This window comes from Oxyura jamaicensis, chromosome 5 (assembly GCF_011077185.1).
Source record: "Oxyura jamaicensis isolate SHBP4307 breed ruddy duck chromosome 5, BPBGC_Ojam_1.0, whole genome shotgun sequence".
NCBI lineage: Eukaryota > Metazoa > Chordata > Aves > Anseriformes > Anatidae > Oxyura > Oxyura jamaicensis.
Genome location: NC_048897.1, coordinates 30,947,801 through 30,962,151, shown reverse-complemented (window position 1 = coordinate 30,962,151; position 14,351 = coordinate 30,947,801). Strand labels below are relative to the sequence as shown.

At 42.1% G+C, this 14,351-nt stretch overlaps 1 protein-coding gene across 10 annotated transcripts in view; it reads right to left on the bottom strand.

The window, feature by feature from the left end:
* Window positions 1-1,218: 1,218 nt before the first annotated feature.
* Window positions 1,219-14,351, bottom strand: part of PHF21A (PHD finger protein 21A) — a 136,836-nt gene continuing 123,703 nt past the window's right edge. For all 10 annotated transcript variants that reach the window (XM_035327344.1, XM_035327348.1, XM_035327340.1 and 7 more), the window contains exons 15-18: window positions 10,885-11,040; window positions 9,155-9,230; window positions 8,719-8,822; window positions 1,219-6,776 (exon numbers count right to left, since the gene is read on the bottom strand). In XM_035327344.1, the coding sequence (XP_035183235.1) occupies window positions 6,522-6,776; window positions 8,719-8,822; window positions 9,155-9,230; window positions 10,885-11,040 (591 nt within the window). In that variant the 3' untranslated portion in view covers window positions 1,219-6,521. The remainder of the gene's footprint in view (window positions 6,777-8,718; window positions 8,823-9,154; window positions 9,231-10,884; window positions 11,041-14,351) is intronic.

The following is a 14,351-nucleotide window of genomic DNA, read 5'->3' as shown; positions in this document are numbered from 1 at the left end:
CCAGGGCTTCCTGCCCTCCTGACAGCCTGTGCGAACAGCTCTCCCCGGAGGGACCTGTGGGCTGCTGCTTCAGGTCGCCTTGATGCACGTGGCTCTGCAGGATCAGCTCCTGCAGGGTTACCTTACACCTACGGCACGCCCCTGTCCCAGTACAGTGCTGCGCCGCTCCTCCACAAGTGTCCTGAAAGAAACCAGACCCTAAGAAAACAGTGGTTTTGGCACGGAACCGCCCGATGCAGCAGGTCAGAGAGCAGGAACCTCGTGGAGATCCCCCTGGAGGTAGCTGAGAGGTACCTGACGCACAGGTCCTGCCCAGCATCATCCCCTCCTCACACGCCAGACCCAGCACCTCTGGAGGCTGCCACTGGTTCCAACCAGGCTGACCACAGCGGTTGAACTAGGAAGGTGCAATCACGCTGGCAGTCCCTGGAATATTTCTACCCAGGGAGAAAATTTCCACTTGGTTTGGTCCAGATTGGAGCAGGCTCTCACTGCTTGATCTGCCTTGTCCCTCGTTGTAGTGCAGAAGTCAGACAGTGCTGTGGTCAGGATGGGATGACGTGGGCTGTAGCACCAGAGCTGGGGGGTGTAGTGCCTCTCCCTCCTGCACCTGCAGCCAGTAACTCCCACTACAATTAGTCCCTTTGGAGTACAGATCAACCCAAGCCAGAAACCAAGGTAGGATAAAAGCCTTTTTCTTCCAATCTTTCCACTGAATTTGCAAACCCTGTAGGTATCTCCTCGGAACAGAGCCCTCTTTCACTCCTGGACCTTTCCTACCCTCACCTTCCCTGCTTCTCATCTGTTCCCATGCCTTCTCTGCTCTGCCATACCCCATGTGATCCTCCTTTCCTTTGCTCCTCCTGCCTCCTCTCGCCCTTTCCTCTGTCTCCAGGCCTATACACCTCCTTCTGCCATTGCTTCTAGGTGGAGGCCGCCTTTCTCTCCTCGGTCCCTGCAGCACCCACGGCTGGCACAGGGAGAGGAGAAGCCCCGAGGTCCTGTTCTCATGCAGTAAGCTCCAGGACAGTGATTTTCACTGCACAGAGGCTCTTGGCTAGCCTGCTTACTGCTCACTCGTCACATAGCTGAGAAATACTGACAGACCCTCACACAGGTAAGGTCTTGGTTTTTTGAAACAAGCCCACGTCTTAAATTGACCTCCAGGAGAGGAGTTTGTCTTTCTATGGGTCTGTAATTACCAAGCTTACCAGCGCATGGTATAAATAATTTTCTTTATTGGCAAGTTTCAACTATGTGCTCAGCCTATACAAGACACAATGATGCAGAAAGTTCTTGTCCCAGATGAAAGATAAACACTGGGAAATGGGAGCTAAAGGCAAAGGATAATGAGAGTCATATTTTCAAGTATTACATTCCATTCTGTAGGTGTTACAAACAGGACTGAGGCTTAAAGAAGGATCTGGGTAAGACGGCAATAACCTGGAGACAAGATGTCTGCAGCTCTCGTGTTTTCCTGATCCCACCTGATTTTAGGGCATTCCCTGGCCCAGGTCTGCTCACTGAAAACAGGTATCCAAAAATGTGCTGCTGTAAGGCTCGCTCACACGCATTCAGAGACCAGTACCTAGCTGGCTGTTGCAAGGCTTCTTTGGAGACATTTTGCCTTCTGAAGGACAGAAACTACAAAATCCACGTGGTGCTTGGGAATGGCCTTTGCTGAGGTAGTTTGTTGGCCAGGCATGCCTCAGTACCAAATGAATTAGCTGCAGACAAAACATCTTCCTCCTTCTCCAGGTTCCTGACTCTTCAGAAGAGTTTCTACATGCTTGCCAGAAAACTCTGCAGGAGCCCAGCAAGGCTGAACTCGCCCTGGATCTTCAGAATCCCAAAGGAGGACAAATGGAGGTGAAGAAGGGTCAGAACAGTTCTGAAAAGACACAACAAAGTCTGCCCAAAGGGGCATGCTCCACCAGGACGCGTAGTATCAGTATTTCAGTGGTCATCTGAGCAGCTGGCAGGGGGAAGCCCCCAGGAAGAGTGGATTTTGGTTTGACATCTGAATATGATCTTCTAAAAATATGTTTCATTAAAAAAGATGCATTCATCAGTGGTGGTTCAAAAGCAAAGAGTGCAGGGGCGACCCAGCTGGGAAACAAAAGGAAAAGAGAAACGTGCACTGCAAATTGACAGGTATTTTTCACTGCATCCACATGAGGAGGAAACGTCAGAGCTTACTCCCTGTACTGCGGGCTGCCACAGCCTGGTGGGACTAAGAGGGAGGTTTCACTCCGGGCCTCCTGAGTGCTGATCATATTGCTTTTTGGGGCTGCCTCTGCAACAATACAGGGAAGAAGACGATTCGAAGCCAAGGAGGTCAGAATTAGGTACACATTTCTAGACAGCTGGAATACAGATTTGCTTTCTCAAGCCTGGTCAGTTAGGAAGGACAAAACACAACGTGATTTTTCCCACCAACAAAACAACTCACACTGTCCATAAAATTTTCATCATAACAAAGCTCTTTAACTTCTGGGCAGGCGGCTTTTAATTCACGTTCCCACTGACACAAACTCGCTTGCAATGAAGAACAAAATCCTGGTTTTGCTCACGCAAACCGTTAGTTTATCCTACCAACATGGTAACTCCTGGCCAGCGACGTCCTCAAAGAACCACCCACGCCACTTACCCTGCCTGCCACCCATGCCCGGAGGTCTTGCCTTTACTGTGTTTTGCACAGCACTACGAACACTGCTGGCACTGAACCAAGCTAATGAGAATACTAATGATAAGACTAATTCTTCTAGCCAGATCACACGCTCCTTTTCCGACTTTGACCACAACACGCCTTTCCAGCTGTTTAAAGAACAGATTGTGAGGAGAAGGGAAAACTACTTCTGCATTTCTTACTCTATTTCTGAGCAGTCGAAGCAGCAGGATGACTTCTTAAAGCCCTTAGCACTGGGCTGAGAGCCAGGAACTCCTCTGATATGAGCTTCCTCTGTGGTCTCATCTTCTCCTCCTTTATAACAGAGATTTAAAAGCCACTTATTTCCCACTAATGACAAGCAATGACATAAGAATTAGTTATTACCTTTACGGTGGTCTGGAAATACAAAGTGCCAGTCATTATGACAGCTTCCCAAAGAGCAGGAGTTTTAATACAAACTCAGCCTATCTGAAATGCTATGTGAGGGGAAAAAAATCCAGAAGACAAGCTTGAGCTTAAAAGTTATCAGAGTTTAAATTTCTCACTTCATTGAAACCTCTTAGGGCAGGTAGAAAAAAAAAGCACATTTTCCTCTGTATTTAGCAAATGCCAATCCCCCTTCCACCCTATTGTTGCTAATTGGGCAGAAATGGCTCCAATTTACTTGTGTCTGTGTAGCAGCATCATTGCCAGTGTCAACACAGCCCTGGGAATGCTCTCTGCCTATTGACTGATAATGCTGCAGAGCCAGTAGGGAGAGTGTCCAAACAGGATCAGGGAGCAAGAAAACTACCCAGCAGCATCAAAAAGTCTAAGTTAAGGTCATTTCTCTGCTAGGCAATGATTAACGAAAGGTGTCCTTTGACAGCCTGGAACACAAAGCTGTAAGGAAAGAGAGATGTAAAAGTCTGTACTCTGATTCAAGAGACAACCAGATGCCTTGGAAAAGCAGTAGTAGCTGTTTTAACATCTCCTGCCTGGGAAACTGCGCTCAAATGTAAATGCAGCTACTGGTGGATTTCACTCCCATCCCTTCTCGAACTGGCAAAGAAACAGAAGGACCCTCAAGCCTTCAGGCACAGTTTGCTACCCCCAGATAGTGCAGTGCTTCCAAGAGAGCTCAGAAAATAACATTAGAGATAAGAACATGAGAACCATAAAGATACTGTCTCTTACTGGGAATGTACTTCATGCTTCAGAAGAAGATATAAGAGTTACCCAAGTGACCAACTAGAGAGCAACAACCTGGCCAAAAGGGACATATCTGCTGAGTACCTGGCCACTAACTGCTGGCTCACATTGTAGAGGAAGAAGGCTCATAACCACTTTGTTTGTTTTCTCTCGTCATCCCTTCAAACATATAGCCCTTTGTTTGAATGCTACGGGTTGCTGCCCTGTGGTAATGACTTCCAGTGGCAACTGGGTTGATGCAGGGACATTTTTACTTTGATCAGTTTGATTCTTGCAACTCTGCTGGTTCCAGAACAGAATTCAAACATCAAAACCGAGAGTCGAGGTTATCACTAGTTTAGCTGGGAAGTGCAAGTACGAGTCGCTTTCCCAAGCCACGAACAAATGTGAGAACTCAGGATATCAGTTCTGAGCTCAGAGCTGGAAATAGTGCACTCTCCTATAGAAGGAAGAGAAGTCCTTAAAGGTCAGAAGGGCAACGCAAAGGAAAGGGAAGAGGACAGTGCCAAGAATCCCGCAGAAGCATACTTGGCTGTGGCAGTAGAAGGACTCTCTCAGGCTATGCAGTGTTTGGAGTATTTGATACTAGTTGCTCAGAAGTGCGTCCTTGAAATGCAAAGCCTTCTCTGTTCCACTAAGAAAAGCAGCACAGCAAGTCTGCCTCGCCACCCAACACATGCTGTCAATGGCACCACACCGGGGACCCTGCCTTGCATCGTCTGTGTCAAGGGTCAATTCTGCTCCTACTGAAAGCAATGGGAGTTTTGCCGGTGCTTCCAGTGGAAACAGGGTTTGCCCAAACATTTATGTGCTGTAGTAAAACTGGGCAGCTCTGGGACACAACACGAAGTGACCAGAGTCAGCATTCTAAACTGAGATAGACCCCACAATAACAGGAGCACAAGGCAAGCTTTGCTACCTGGAGTGAAAAGATTATACGTAAGAGATGAACTTCTTAAATAAGAGGATAATAACAGTGATTTCAGTTCAACAAACTCACTGTCTTTCATTCTCAAGCTCTAATCAGTCCATATCACCAAAGTATTAAAGCACACTGCCAATGCTTTTCTCTGGGTTACAAACACGTGAAAGAATGGGGGAGATATGGTAACAGCAGAGACAAGCCTGGTGGATCCTCCAAGTGGGGTGAGATCCAACACTGTAGGATTTAGTTCTCAGTAGAGTTTAGCCAGTAGCATGTATGGTATAATCTATGGAAGCTGTCCCATTGGATCTTAAAACACAAACACAGCAGAATGTCATCATAAATAAGCAAAGTCTGTGTTAAAAAATTCTAGGTACACAGCATTTTCTCCAGTTCTGACACCTTTTTAATAGAAATCACTTGTTTAGGAAACAAATAGCACTTTTGTATTTTTTTTTACAATGTTTCTTACCTTGATCTTATTTTAAGTAACACTAGGAAGACCTCAATATCTTTTATTTTCCTTTTTAATTTAAAAAAGTTGTTTGTTTTTTTTTTTTTCCCCCAGATACAAAGATTTTGCCCTTGCATAAAAAAACAGTGCCCAAAACGATGACACAAGGACTCACAAAGACTCACTGTATCTCACTGACACTATTACTTCTAATCTATACCATGCAAGGTCCCATCTACCTCTTTAATTAGACTGTCAGCCTGAAAAACAGCTTTTCTATTCCTTATTTAGTTCTTGTTACCAAAAGAAGAGAAAGGAAGTGAAAGAAAAGGACATTTCTCTGTTCAGTTCACACATCTGGGTCATGTGCTACTTTGTTCAGGATACTTTTGTTGTTTATAAATATAGAAAAGGGTTGGAATCTCATTTTCAAGTAATCGATGCACATTTTCTCTTGGGACACCTCCGTCCAATGCTCCAAACTGACCCTGGACTCTGGCCCTCTATTTTCCCATTCCCAACACAGGCTTTCTGGATGAGTGTGAGGACCCAAACCAATTCTGCAAAGCATGTCTTTTTTTCTGATGTGAAGAAATAGGATTAACCCAAAGCTGTTGGGACAGTAGATCTTCAGCCTGTACATGTGCTGGTTACTCAGTGAAAAGTCCATCTCCTTTCCTTTTGTACATCTCCTGTCTAAACAATAGTAAATACTGCTTATTTGATAGACTTGTCCCTTCTGGGCACTGGGATTTGATAATTTATATTTCTGTTTTTTTTTTGGTTTAATAGTACTGAGAGTTTAGAAACAGGAAAAGCCCACAGGCTCTTTGGACTTGTTTTTGTTTTCCCCTAGCTAAACAAACTGTTCTGCAAATAAGGATTTGAAACCTGCTCTCCTCCCTCATCCCTGCTCCTCACCCCAAACAAAAATAAAACAAACCTATAGTGGCTGTGGAGGCTGCTGCAGGCACACACTGGTGTAAAATATAGAGAGAGTAAATATATTATTTCACTTGGCATGGTGCTGGCAAAGAACCCCCAGCTGGCACTATTCATGTAACATGATCCAAACTTTGCATGTACACACAGAATAAGAAGGATCAATTGGCAAACTCCGGTGCCGCCTGGCACAAGCATCTTCACGCTCTCTCTGGAACCAAAGAACTAAAGAATTCTGCACTTTCCAGAAGAAATCCGGTTTTGCTTTTCTAGAGTTTCGTTATTTTGCTCCTCCTCCTCGCCGCCACCTCCCTTGGCTCCTTCTGCACTTCACTGTGTTATTTAGTCTCATCGCCCTTGTTACAGTTCACCATGCAGCTCTGGGAAGGGGAGGGGGCTAAGGTGGAGGTGGCAGCATTAGTATTGTTAGTGGAGTCCATGCCATTGGAGATGGCTACTGAATTGACCTCAGAGTTTATGGGTTTTGAAAGGTCGATGCCTTGGATGAGGCGGATCAGCTGTTTTACCTTCTCCAAGGAGCTGTGCATCTCCTTCTGTTTTGCAAGGATGGTGTTCTTCATTTCCATGCATTTCTGCAGAAAACCAAAAGCAGTAGTAAGTTCAAGCTTTACCCTCATATGAATGGAGAAGGTAAGAGAAGGAATACAACGTTTGCAGGTCTAAACGTAAGTACTCTGAAAAGACTGCAGCTACAATGTCACCTATAATTTCAGCCTAGAAGAAAATGAGCCTCAGAGCTGCGATCATAGAATTCATATTTGCAGGCTGCAGAATTAAATTGTCAGTACGTAGCTGTCACCCAGCATGGCCCTTTCATCCCAAGGTGCCTGGCAAATCAACACAGACAGCTCCATCCTTTTGTGTTCCTTTTGAAGGGACACTTCCTAGTATATGTTCTTATTATTTTTCTAGTGGTATTGCATTGCTGATATTTCTTTAGCTCAGATGTGCAAACTCAGGCGTCCTACTGCAGCTGACTGCTGACAGTGTGTGTGCATGCAACTAATGGGATACAGCCTTTGCTTTCACATATGCTTTAGCAGGAATATCACTTCCTCCTCTCAATAAATAAAGGGACACTTGAAAAGAAAAACAAACCCTTCCTCATTTGAAAATCTTATTTTGCGACCACTTATTTCTCTTAGAAGCAATAGCCAGCTCATCAGATAAGAGTCAGGGTAAGATAACTTTAAAAAATGCCCACAAATGATGCTTCAGGAGTGAAAAACTGCTTCTATCTATAGCTGAAACTCTCAAAAAGGAGATGGTAGCTACTTTATGTCTGTAACATTCAGGTTCTTACATGGAGATGACAACCTTCTTACATTTTTCAAATCTTTTATCCATGCAGATCTCCAGACACTGTTGGTTTCAGCTTTACTGCTTTCACACACAGCTCTTGGCATCATAAGAACTCTACAAAATTTAGATCTAATCCGCCTTTATCGGACAGTTCCAATGAAAATATAAGCAATGGCTTGATCATAGCAAATATACCATTCTCCTTACCTACTATCGGTCCCTCTTATTAAGGCTTGCCCCTGCCTGTGTACATCACTAAGAAATTGTGCTAGCACTCTAGTGCTGCTCAGTTTATGCCCAGCTACCGACAACCAGAAGATGACAGCCTCCAAGAACTGCTAGCCAGCACCTCCCACCACCTACTTGCTCTCAGTTGTTTTACTTGTATTGTCAGCATTTGAGGTCTTTAAGCATGGGATGCTTACTTTTGGCCAAGGAGGTAAAGACAGAGAGCAGACAGCGCATCTGTATTTAAAAGAACAAGTCTGTACTTACATATCCAGCCTTACAGGAGTTGCCACATAGATTTCAGTATTTTTCATTCTGTGATACAGACTCAGCCTATGCTAAGTGAGGACCTCAAACTTTACACTGGCACCTTAAGAGCCTGATTTGCATATTAAGGTGAGAAGAAAGATCAAATTAATATGCATGTTCCAATTACTGTGATAAATTAAGGTGGAAACCACAGCTTCTAGATGGAAGTATGACAATGTCCAATTAATAATATGCAGAGGCATGCACAGTCCAGCTGCTGACTGCCAAGCCAACATGTCAGGAGCCCAAGAGCCAGTGGTAATTAAATGGTCACTTTTGTACTAGGAATGTCTGGAAAATGCAGAGAATGTAACTCTTACTACACACAGGGGCCCAACTGTTCAAACTTAAGTGACCCACTGGAGAATTAGAATTTATCTGCTGCCCACAGACAATAATGCTGTGGGTCATTTTTGTCACCTGCTGCTATTATAGGTCACTCTGTGTCTACAGTATATGGTCAGCATGGATCATGTATAAGTGACTCATTGTAAGTACATGTTGCCTGCATTTTATTCCTGCTCCCCAAAGTCCTAAAAAAAACAGAGGAAAGAGCCCATTCAATTCTCAGTAAAACCAGTGGAAGAAACGTCTAGCACATGGGCTCTACAGTTCTCTCTCTGAATTCTGGCATCAGAAGACAGGTGCAGAGTTATTTGGAAGGGCAATACTCACCGTTATGGAATTGCTGAGCTGTTTGACCTTCTGCTCTAGTTGTTCTCTTTCCTGTTTTAAATCTGAACTCCATTTAAGTAGTTTCTGTTTTTCCTCTTCTTTTGCTGCAAAACAGAATATTCATCACGTCAAGAAATAATATTTTAAGTGTTTCTATTACAGCTGTGGATGGAGGCTGTGAACTGTTTCATTTAAAGGGGGTGTTTAAAATCAGTTCAACAACTTTTGCAATAAATCACATCCAATGTTTCACCTGTACGCAGAAGCATCACAGAAAGCTAAATAAATATTTAGACTGCTATTTACATTTCACTAATGATTAAGGTCCTTTCCCTTTAATTTCCTTTTCTAAAGGAAGTATCATTCTGTCCCAATCCCTCAACAACATTTTCCAGTATTAAAACTGAAGCAAAGGTGTTGCTCCCCATTTTCCTACCTGCTTTATATGCAATATATGAATGAACAATTGCTAAAGTTCCTGGCCACGGGATTGCTTCTTCCTTCTTTAACATCTGAAAGAAAAGTGTGTAGAAATTTAGATGATAAATAATCTACTCCTAGGAAAAGAAAAAGGAGAAAGAGGGAAAGGCAGAGGATTTTCTTTATGGCTATCATTAGTCTGAACCCTGTTAACGTGTCTGCTTCGCAGACCTGTTTGGAGATTTAACAGAGGGAATTATTCACAACTGTACCGTAGCTCCCACAAAGGAGGCCTGTTTCTTACAAATGTCAGCATTTTCTCAAATTCCCTCCATAGCTACAAATAAACTCTACTAATGAAACTGAACAACTTAAAAGAGGGATGAAAAGATAATGTATCTGAACTCAAACTTGCCAGGAGACAAACATTATTTCATGCTTCAGACAAACTGCTGATCTCAGATGTTCTGGGAGAAAACTTTTCATGGCACAGAGCGGTCTTCACACCTTACATTCAAATACCACACTTCCTGGCTAGTAAAACATGAAACTGTCCTATCTGCCCTTCTTACCAGAATCATCTTAATGTAATTGCCAAACCCTCTTTACATAAGGGTAAGAACCAGTTATGCCTTTCAGATCCTCCCTAACATACTCCTACCTATGCATTCCTTCCTAACGTGTTCCTTCCTAAGGAACTTTATTTTGCGAAGAAAAACGTACTGTGTCTTTTTAACATGTGAATCAGAGGTTTGTCTCTGAAGATAGAGGACTTGGTCACTTTATAGTGAAATAACTCCAGTTTTTCCCCATAATTTTGTGGGAACCTATCACAGAAATACAAAGAGAAGGGATACATGATGGAACACGAGCAGGAATAGGAAAGTGTTAACTTTCCCTGCTCATTTGCAACTACCGACCAAGTCATTTGAGTTTTGCATTTTCATTCTCCATCATACGCCACGCTGTTTTCTTACCTTACCATCTGGCTAACCAAAGGTCATGTGAGTGACTAAGCAAGATGCTAAATCAGAGAGAACACTAACAGCTTCAGGCTGCTGATTAAGAGCAACCCTTTGCAACTTCTGGAGTTCCACAAACGGGTTATGAATACAGTAGTTTACTTCTTTGACTTGTAATCTCAATGCAATTACAAAAAAAAAATATTAAAATATCATCTGTTTGCTTTAATTGTGTACTTTTACAGAGGGATTTTGAAGAAAGAAGAACCAAGCTATTTGTCTATCCTCATCACACAGATTCTGGACAACGTTATTAAAGAGATCACTGAAGTCAACCTCTCTGGTGTTTGATTTATATAACCAAAGAGAGGCTTATATTTTCTCTATCTCTTGAGGTAGGCTTCTACAAATGTTTTTTTTATTTATCCAGAAGGACATGTTAATAACTTTTGAAGAACCAACGAGTGTGGGATGAACAGGAAAATTTCTATGAGTAGTAGAGAACCTTTCCCAAAAGTTTGTGTGCTTCAGCCCAGAAAGAGTAAAAACACAGGGGTAACAAATAAAGACCCCAAGTCTGGGAGTAAAACTTAATGGTTTTGAACTTGCACGCATTCCAACAGATGTAATCAAATCAAATTCACACAAGCCTTGTTGCGGATCAGATAAGTTTGTTCAGTGTCAGGCTGTCTTGATATAAGTAAGCCAAGTGATATGATTGTTTTCTTTAACTTGGAAAAATCTTTACAGTGCATTGTGTATAACACTGTCTGTCAAACAATACCTGGTCTTGACATTTGGGACAGATCCACATGCCCTTGGGAATGGTTTTCAGAGGCGGGTCCAGACAGTCCAGGTGATAAACACGTGAACATGTGTCACACATCAGCAACTGCCCACTTTTTCTGCAAACACTGCAAAAATCCTCATGGATATCGCCCTATAAAATTGAGGGGAAGGGTTGAGGGTGAGAGAAAGAGAGAGAAGGCAAAAAGTGAACTTTGACCTTTGACATCTACATAATTGTTAAATGCAAAGTTTACAGCACGAACTATTTCTAAGGGGGTTACAAATGGTTAAGCCCTTTTTAGAAGGTGAAGCAGGAAAACCAGGCATGATGTCAGAAACACTGACATCTGTCGTCCCAAACACTCCCTCTGTCCTCCCAGGGTAAAATGTTACAATAAACACTTATTACCAAAACTTCTCTTAACAACTGATGCCCCATAGCCTGTCTTATTTTAGATTCCCCTCTTACCCTGATTTTTTTTTTTTTTTTTTGCCTAAAATGATGAGCTATTCTACCTCTTAACCCTTCTCATTTCTGGATGTAAGCCCAACTTCACTTTGGGAATGCTGATGAGGCTGTCTCTTCCAGTAATAGTATGTAAGAAACCCCAACTGAGTGACTTAAAAGAACACTGTCAAATATTTAGGTCACCTTTAAAAATGAAAGTGGAAGGAAAAGGTGGTCTGCTTATAAATGAAAAAGAACAGAATGAATCATATGTTCTGAGATAATTTTTTTACCTCACACAGGCTACCTCAAGTTGCACCAAAAAAGCTATGACTCAAAATTTTCTCTTTCTCTACAGACAGTGGTCTATGTTTCATCACTAACTTAGGTTGAGAGACAGGATGAAAGAATAGCAAGAGAGACTTCCTAAATAAGTTTTTTTTTTGTTTTGTTTTTGTTTTAATTATTATTTTTCTCCCCCAGAAAGAGTTGAAAACATACTGACAAGGTCTCTTAACAAAATCCAGTCCAAATTACTACTGCATCACCATCAGAGAAATTTCTTTTCTACAGCCATTAACTCCCCAGAAATATAGGTCTAATTTTTGTCACTTTTTCTTCTCTCTCTCTCTCCTCCTGTTACTCCCATCTCAGGCTTGGGGTAGCGGTGGTGATGGTGTTTTTTTTCCTTTGTTCTGTGGATATTTGAACAAAGAGGCATGAAAGAAAAATGGCTTAGCACCCACAGAGCAGGAATTGGGCATCCGAACCCCTCTCCCCTCTCCACCTGTGGCCTTTTCTGGCAACCTGACATATTCTAGGCCCAATCTGGAGTTAGAAATATGCACTTCTCAGTGACTTCAGCCAAATTTTCACACTCACAACATCTGCAAGACTGTGATCTTAAGATGCATGTGTTGAGTCAAATTGCGCATATACACTCCCTCTGTATATATGCAATATCAGCACTCGCAGTGCTTCATTTTGACCCGAGCAGTCTTTTCAAGTGTGTGAATAAGTTCCATCATCTTGGAATGATATCGGACTTGGCCATGCACTTACACATTAAGTTGCCAGACAAGAAAAATGATGCTAACCTCTACTGTGGATAAAATATTAAACATATTAGAAGAATGAGACACAGGCAATCTGCTAAGGTTTCTACTTGGCGGCTCTATTGCTGATGAGGCCTTTCTCTGAAGGGAATGCTATTCTTCTCTTAATTCCCAAGGTTAGCACTGATGCCGTGTTTTGTAAAGGATCAAGCTTTAGTGAGTTTTCAGCAGCATGTTTTGGTTCCGTAACTCCAGGGACCATTGAGTGGTGGGTTACGGTATTATTTCATGCTTTACCACAGAGCTCTTCCGTGATAACAGAAGAATGAAATGAGTGACACTTCATGCCTTTAGTGAAGTGATCTGTGTAGCCAGTCTGGGAAGAACTTCTTTTCCTCCATCAAGCATTTTGCGAGCACAAGTAAGGAAAGGAAGGCAGACAGGAGTTGTGACATAAGCTAAGATGTGAAATCCTCTGCAACCTAATGAAATTTTTAAGAGCAAAATTCTCACATTTTACAAGAAAATTCTCATTCTAGAGTATAACGTGTTGTTAAGATGCCTTCGGTTGCCACAGATTACAAATGGCATTTGGTATCTGGCTCAGGTGCCCAATTATTGGTGTGTTGAAAACCAAAACTGATATATCTAGTATCCTGTAGAAAGAGACCTACACAAGAGATGCAAACTGTTGCTTCTTGAGGTGGTGACATTTAGAAATTTAGACCCAGAGCCTTCAGCAGAACACTGTAAATCCAGAAGTGATACAACTGGTCAGCGTGCAGTGTGGCTGAACACATTAGGATGGCAACACATGCACAAAATCCATAGTCCTATTTTTGGGTTGTCAAAACAGTAATACAAAATTCAGGGTATTTCCTCAAAATTAATAACTGGACATGCCAAATCCCAGCCAATGCTCAATTCCAAAGAAATGCCCCAGGTTTTCTAGACAGTTAATAAATATATGCATGAAGGGGGTTGGATGTGATGTGACATGCACCCCACTAATCTCAGTGTCTGGATCAGCTCTGTGAAAGCTATATGCAGCCAACTTATGTTAGAGCAGAGCTCACTGACAGTGCTCGGACACTGCAGGCTGAAGGGACAGAAGAATAATTTCAGGACAGAGACAGTATAAAAGGTGATTTAAGGTCACTTTTTGCTCTGTTTTCTCTGTATCAAGAAAACCAGAAAGCAAATTAAAGCTTTTTGAACAGCTAACAGTTTATTTTTATATACAGTAGCTAGAGAAATAGTGCCTGGCTTTAGGAATAGAACTGAACAGTACAGTGTCATATCCAAAGTATATGTAGTTCATGTGTTGAATATGTAATATATATATGTATAGGTACATTTCACTGCAATAACATGGGAAATCTAAATGTTCTGTTCTGTGACAACAATTGTGCAAGACCACATAAATAAAGATGATCGTAATATATATGCATGATGTAAGTGAATTAAGTTATCATAAGCAATAATAATCTTGGCACTTCCTAACATTTATGGGTTTGACTTTGCAATCTGCATGTTTTCTAATGATCTTCTCAACTGGACCATTTATTAATTTACTAATAAAAGGCATTTTGTGGCCACAGACTTCAACCATAACTAGAATAGAGACTTTTAGACAGAAAACAGTTTTGCTTTATTCTTGCTGCTGAGTAATAGACTGTCAAAGGCACTTGCCATCTTCCAGGTGAATATGCTGCTGTGTGAGGGAGAATCACCCATAACCAAATGGTTCACAGCCATTTGCCAGACAGAAAAAAAAAAAAAAAAAAAAAAAAAAAAGGTTTGTTCAACCATGCCTACTGTATTATTTCCTTCCTTTCCCCAGGCTCTATTCCTAGTTTCTACTCCTCTACTTTTACCTCCAATCCCACCTCAAGTTCCTGTTTCATTGTCCCTTCAAAATTCATCTCTGTCATTCAGAGAATGACAATTCAGGAGAAA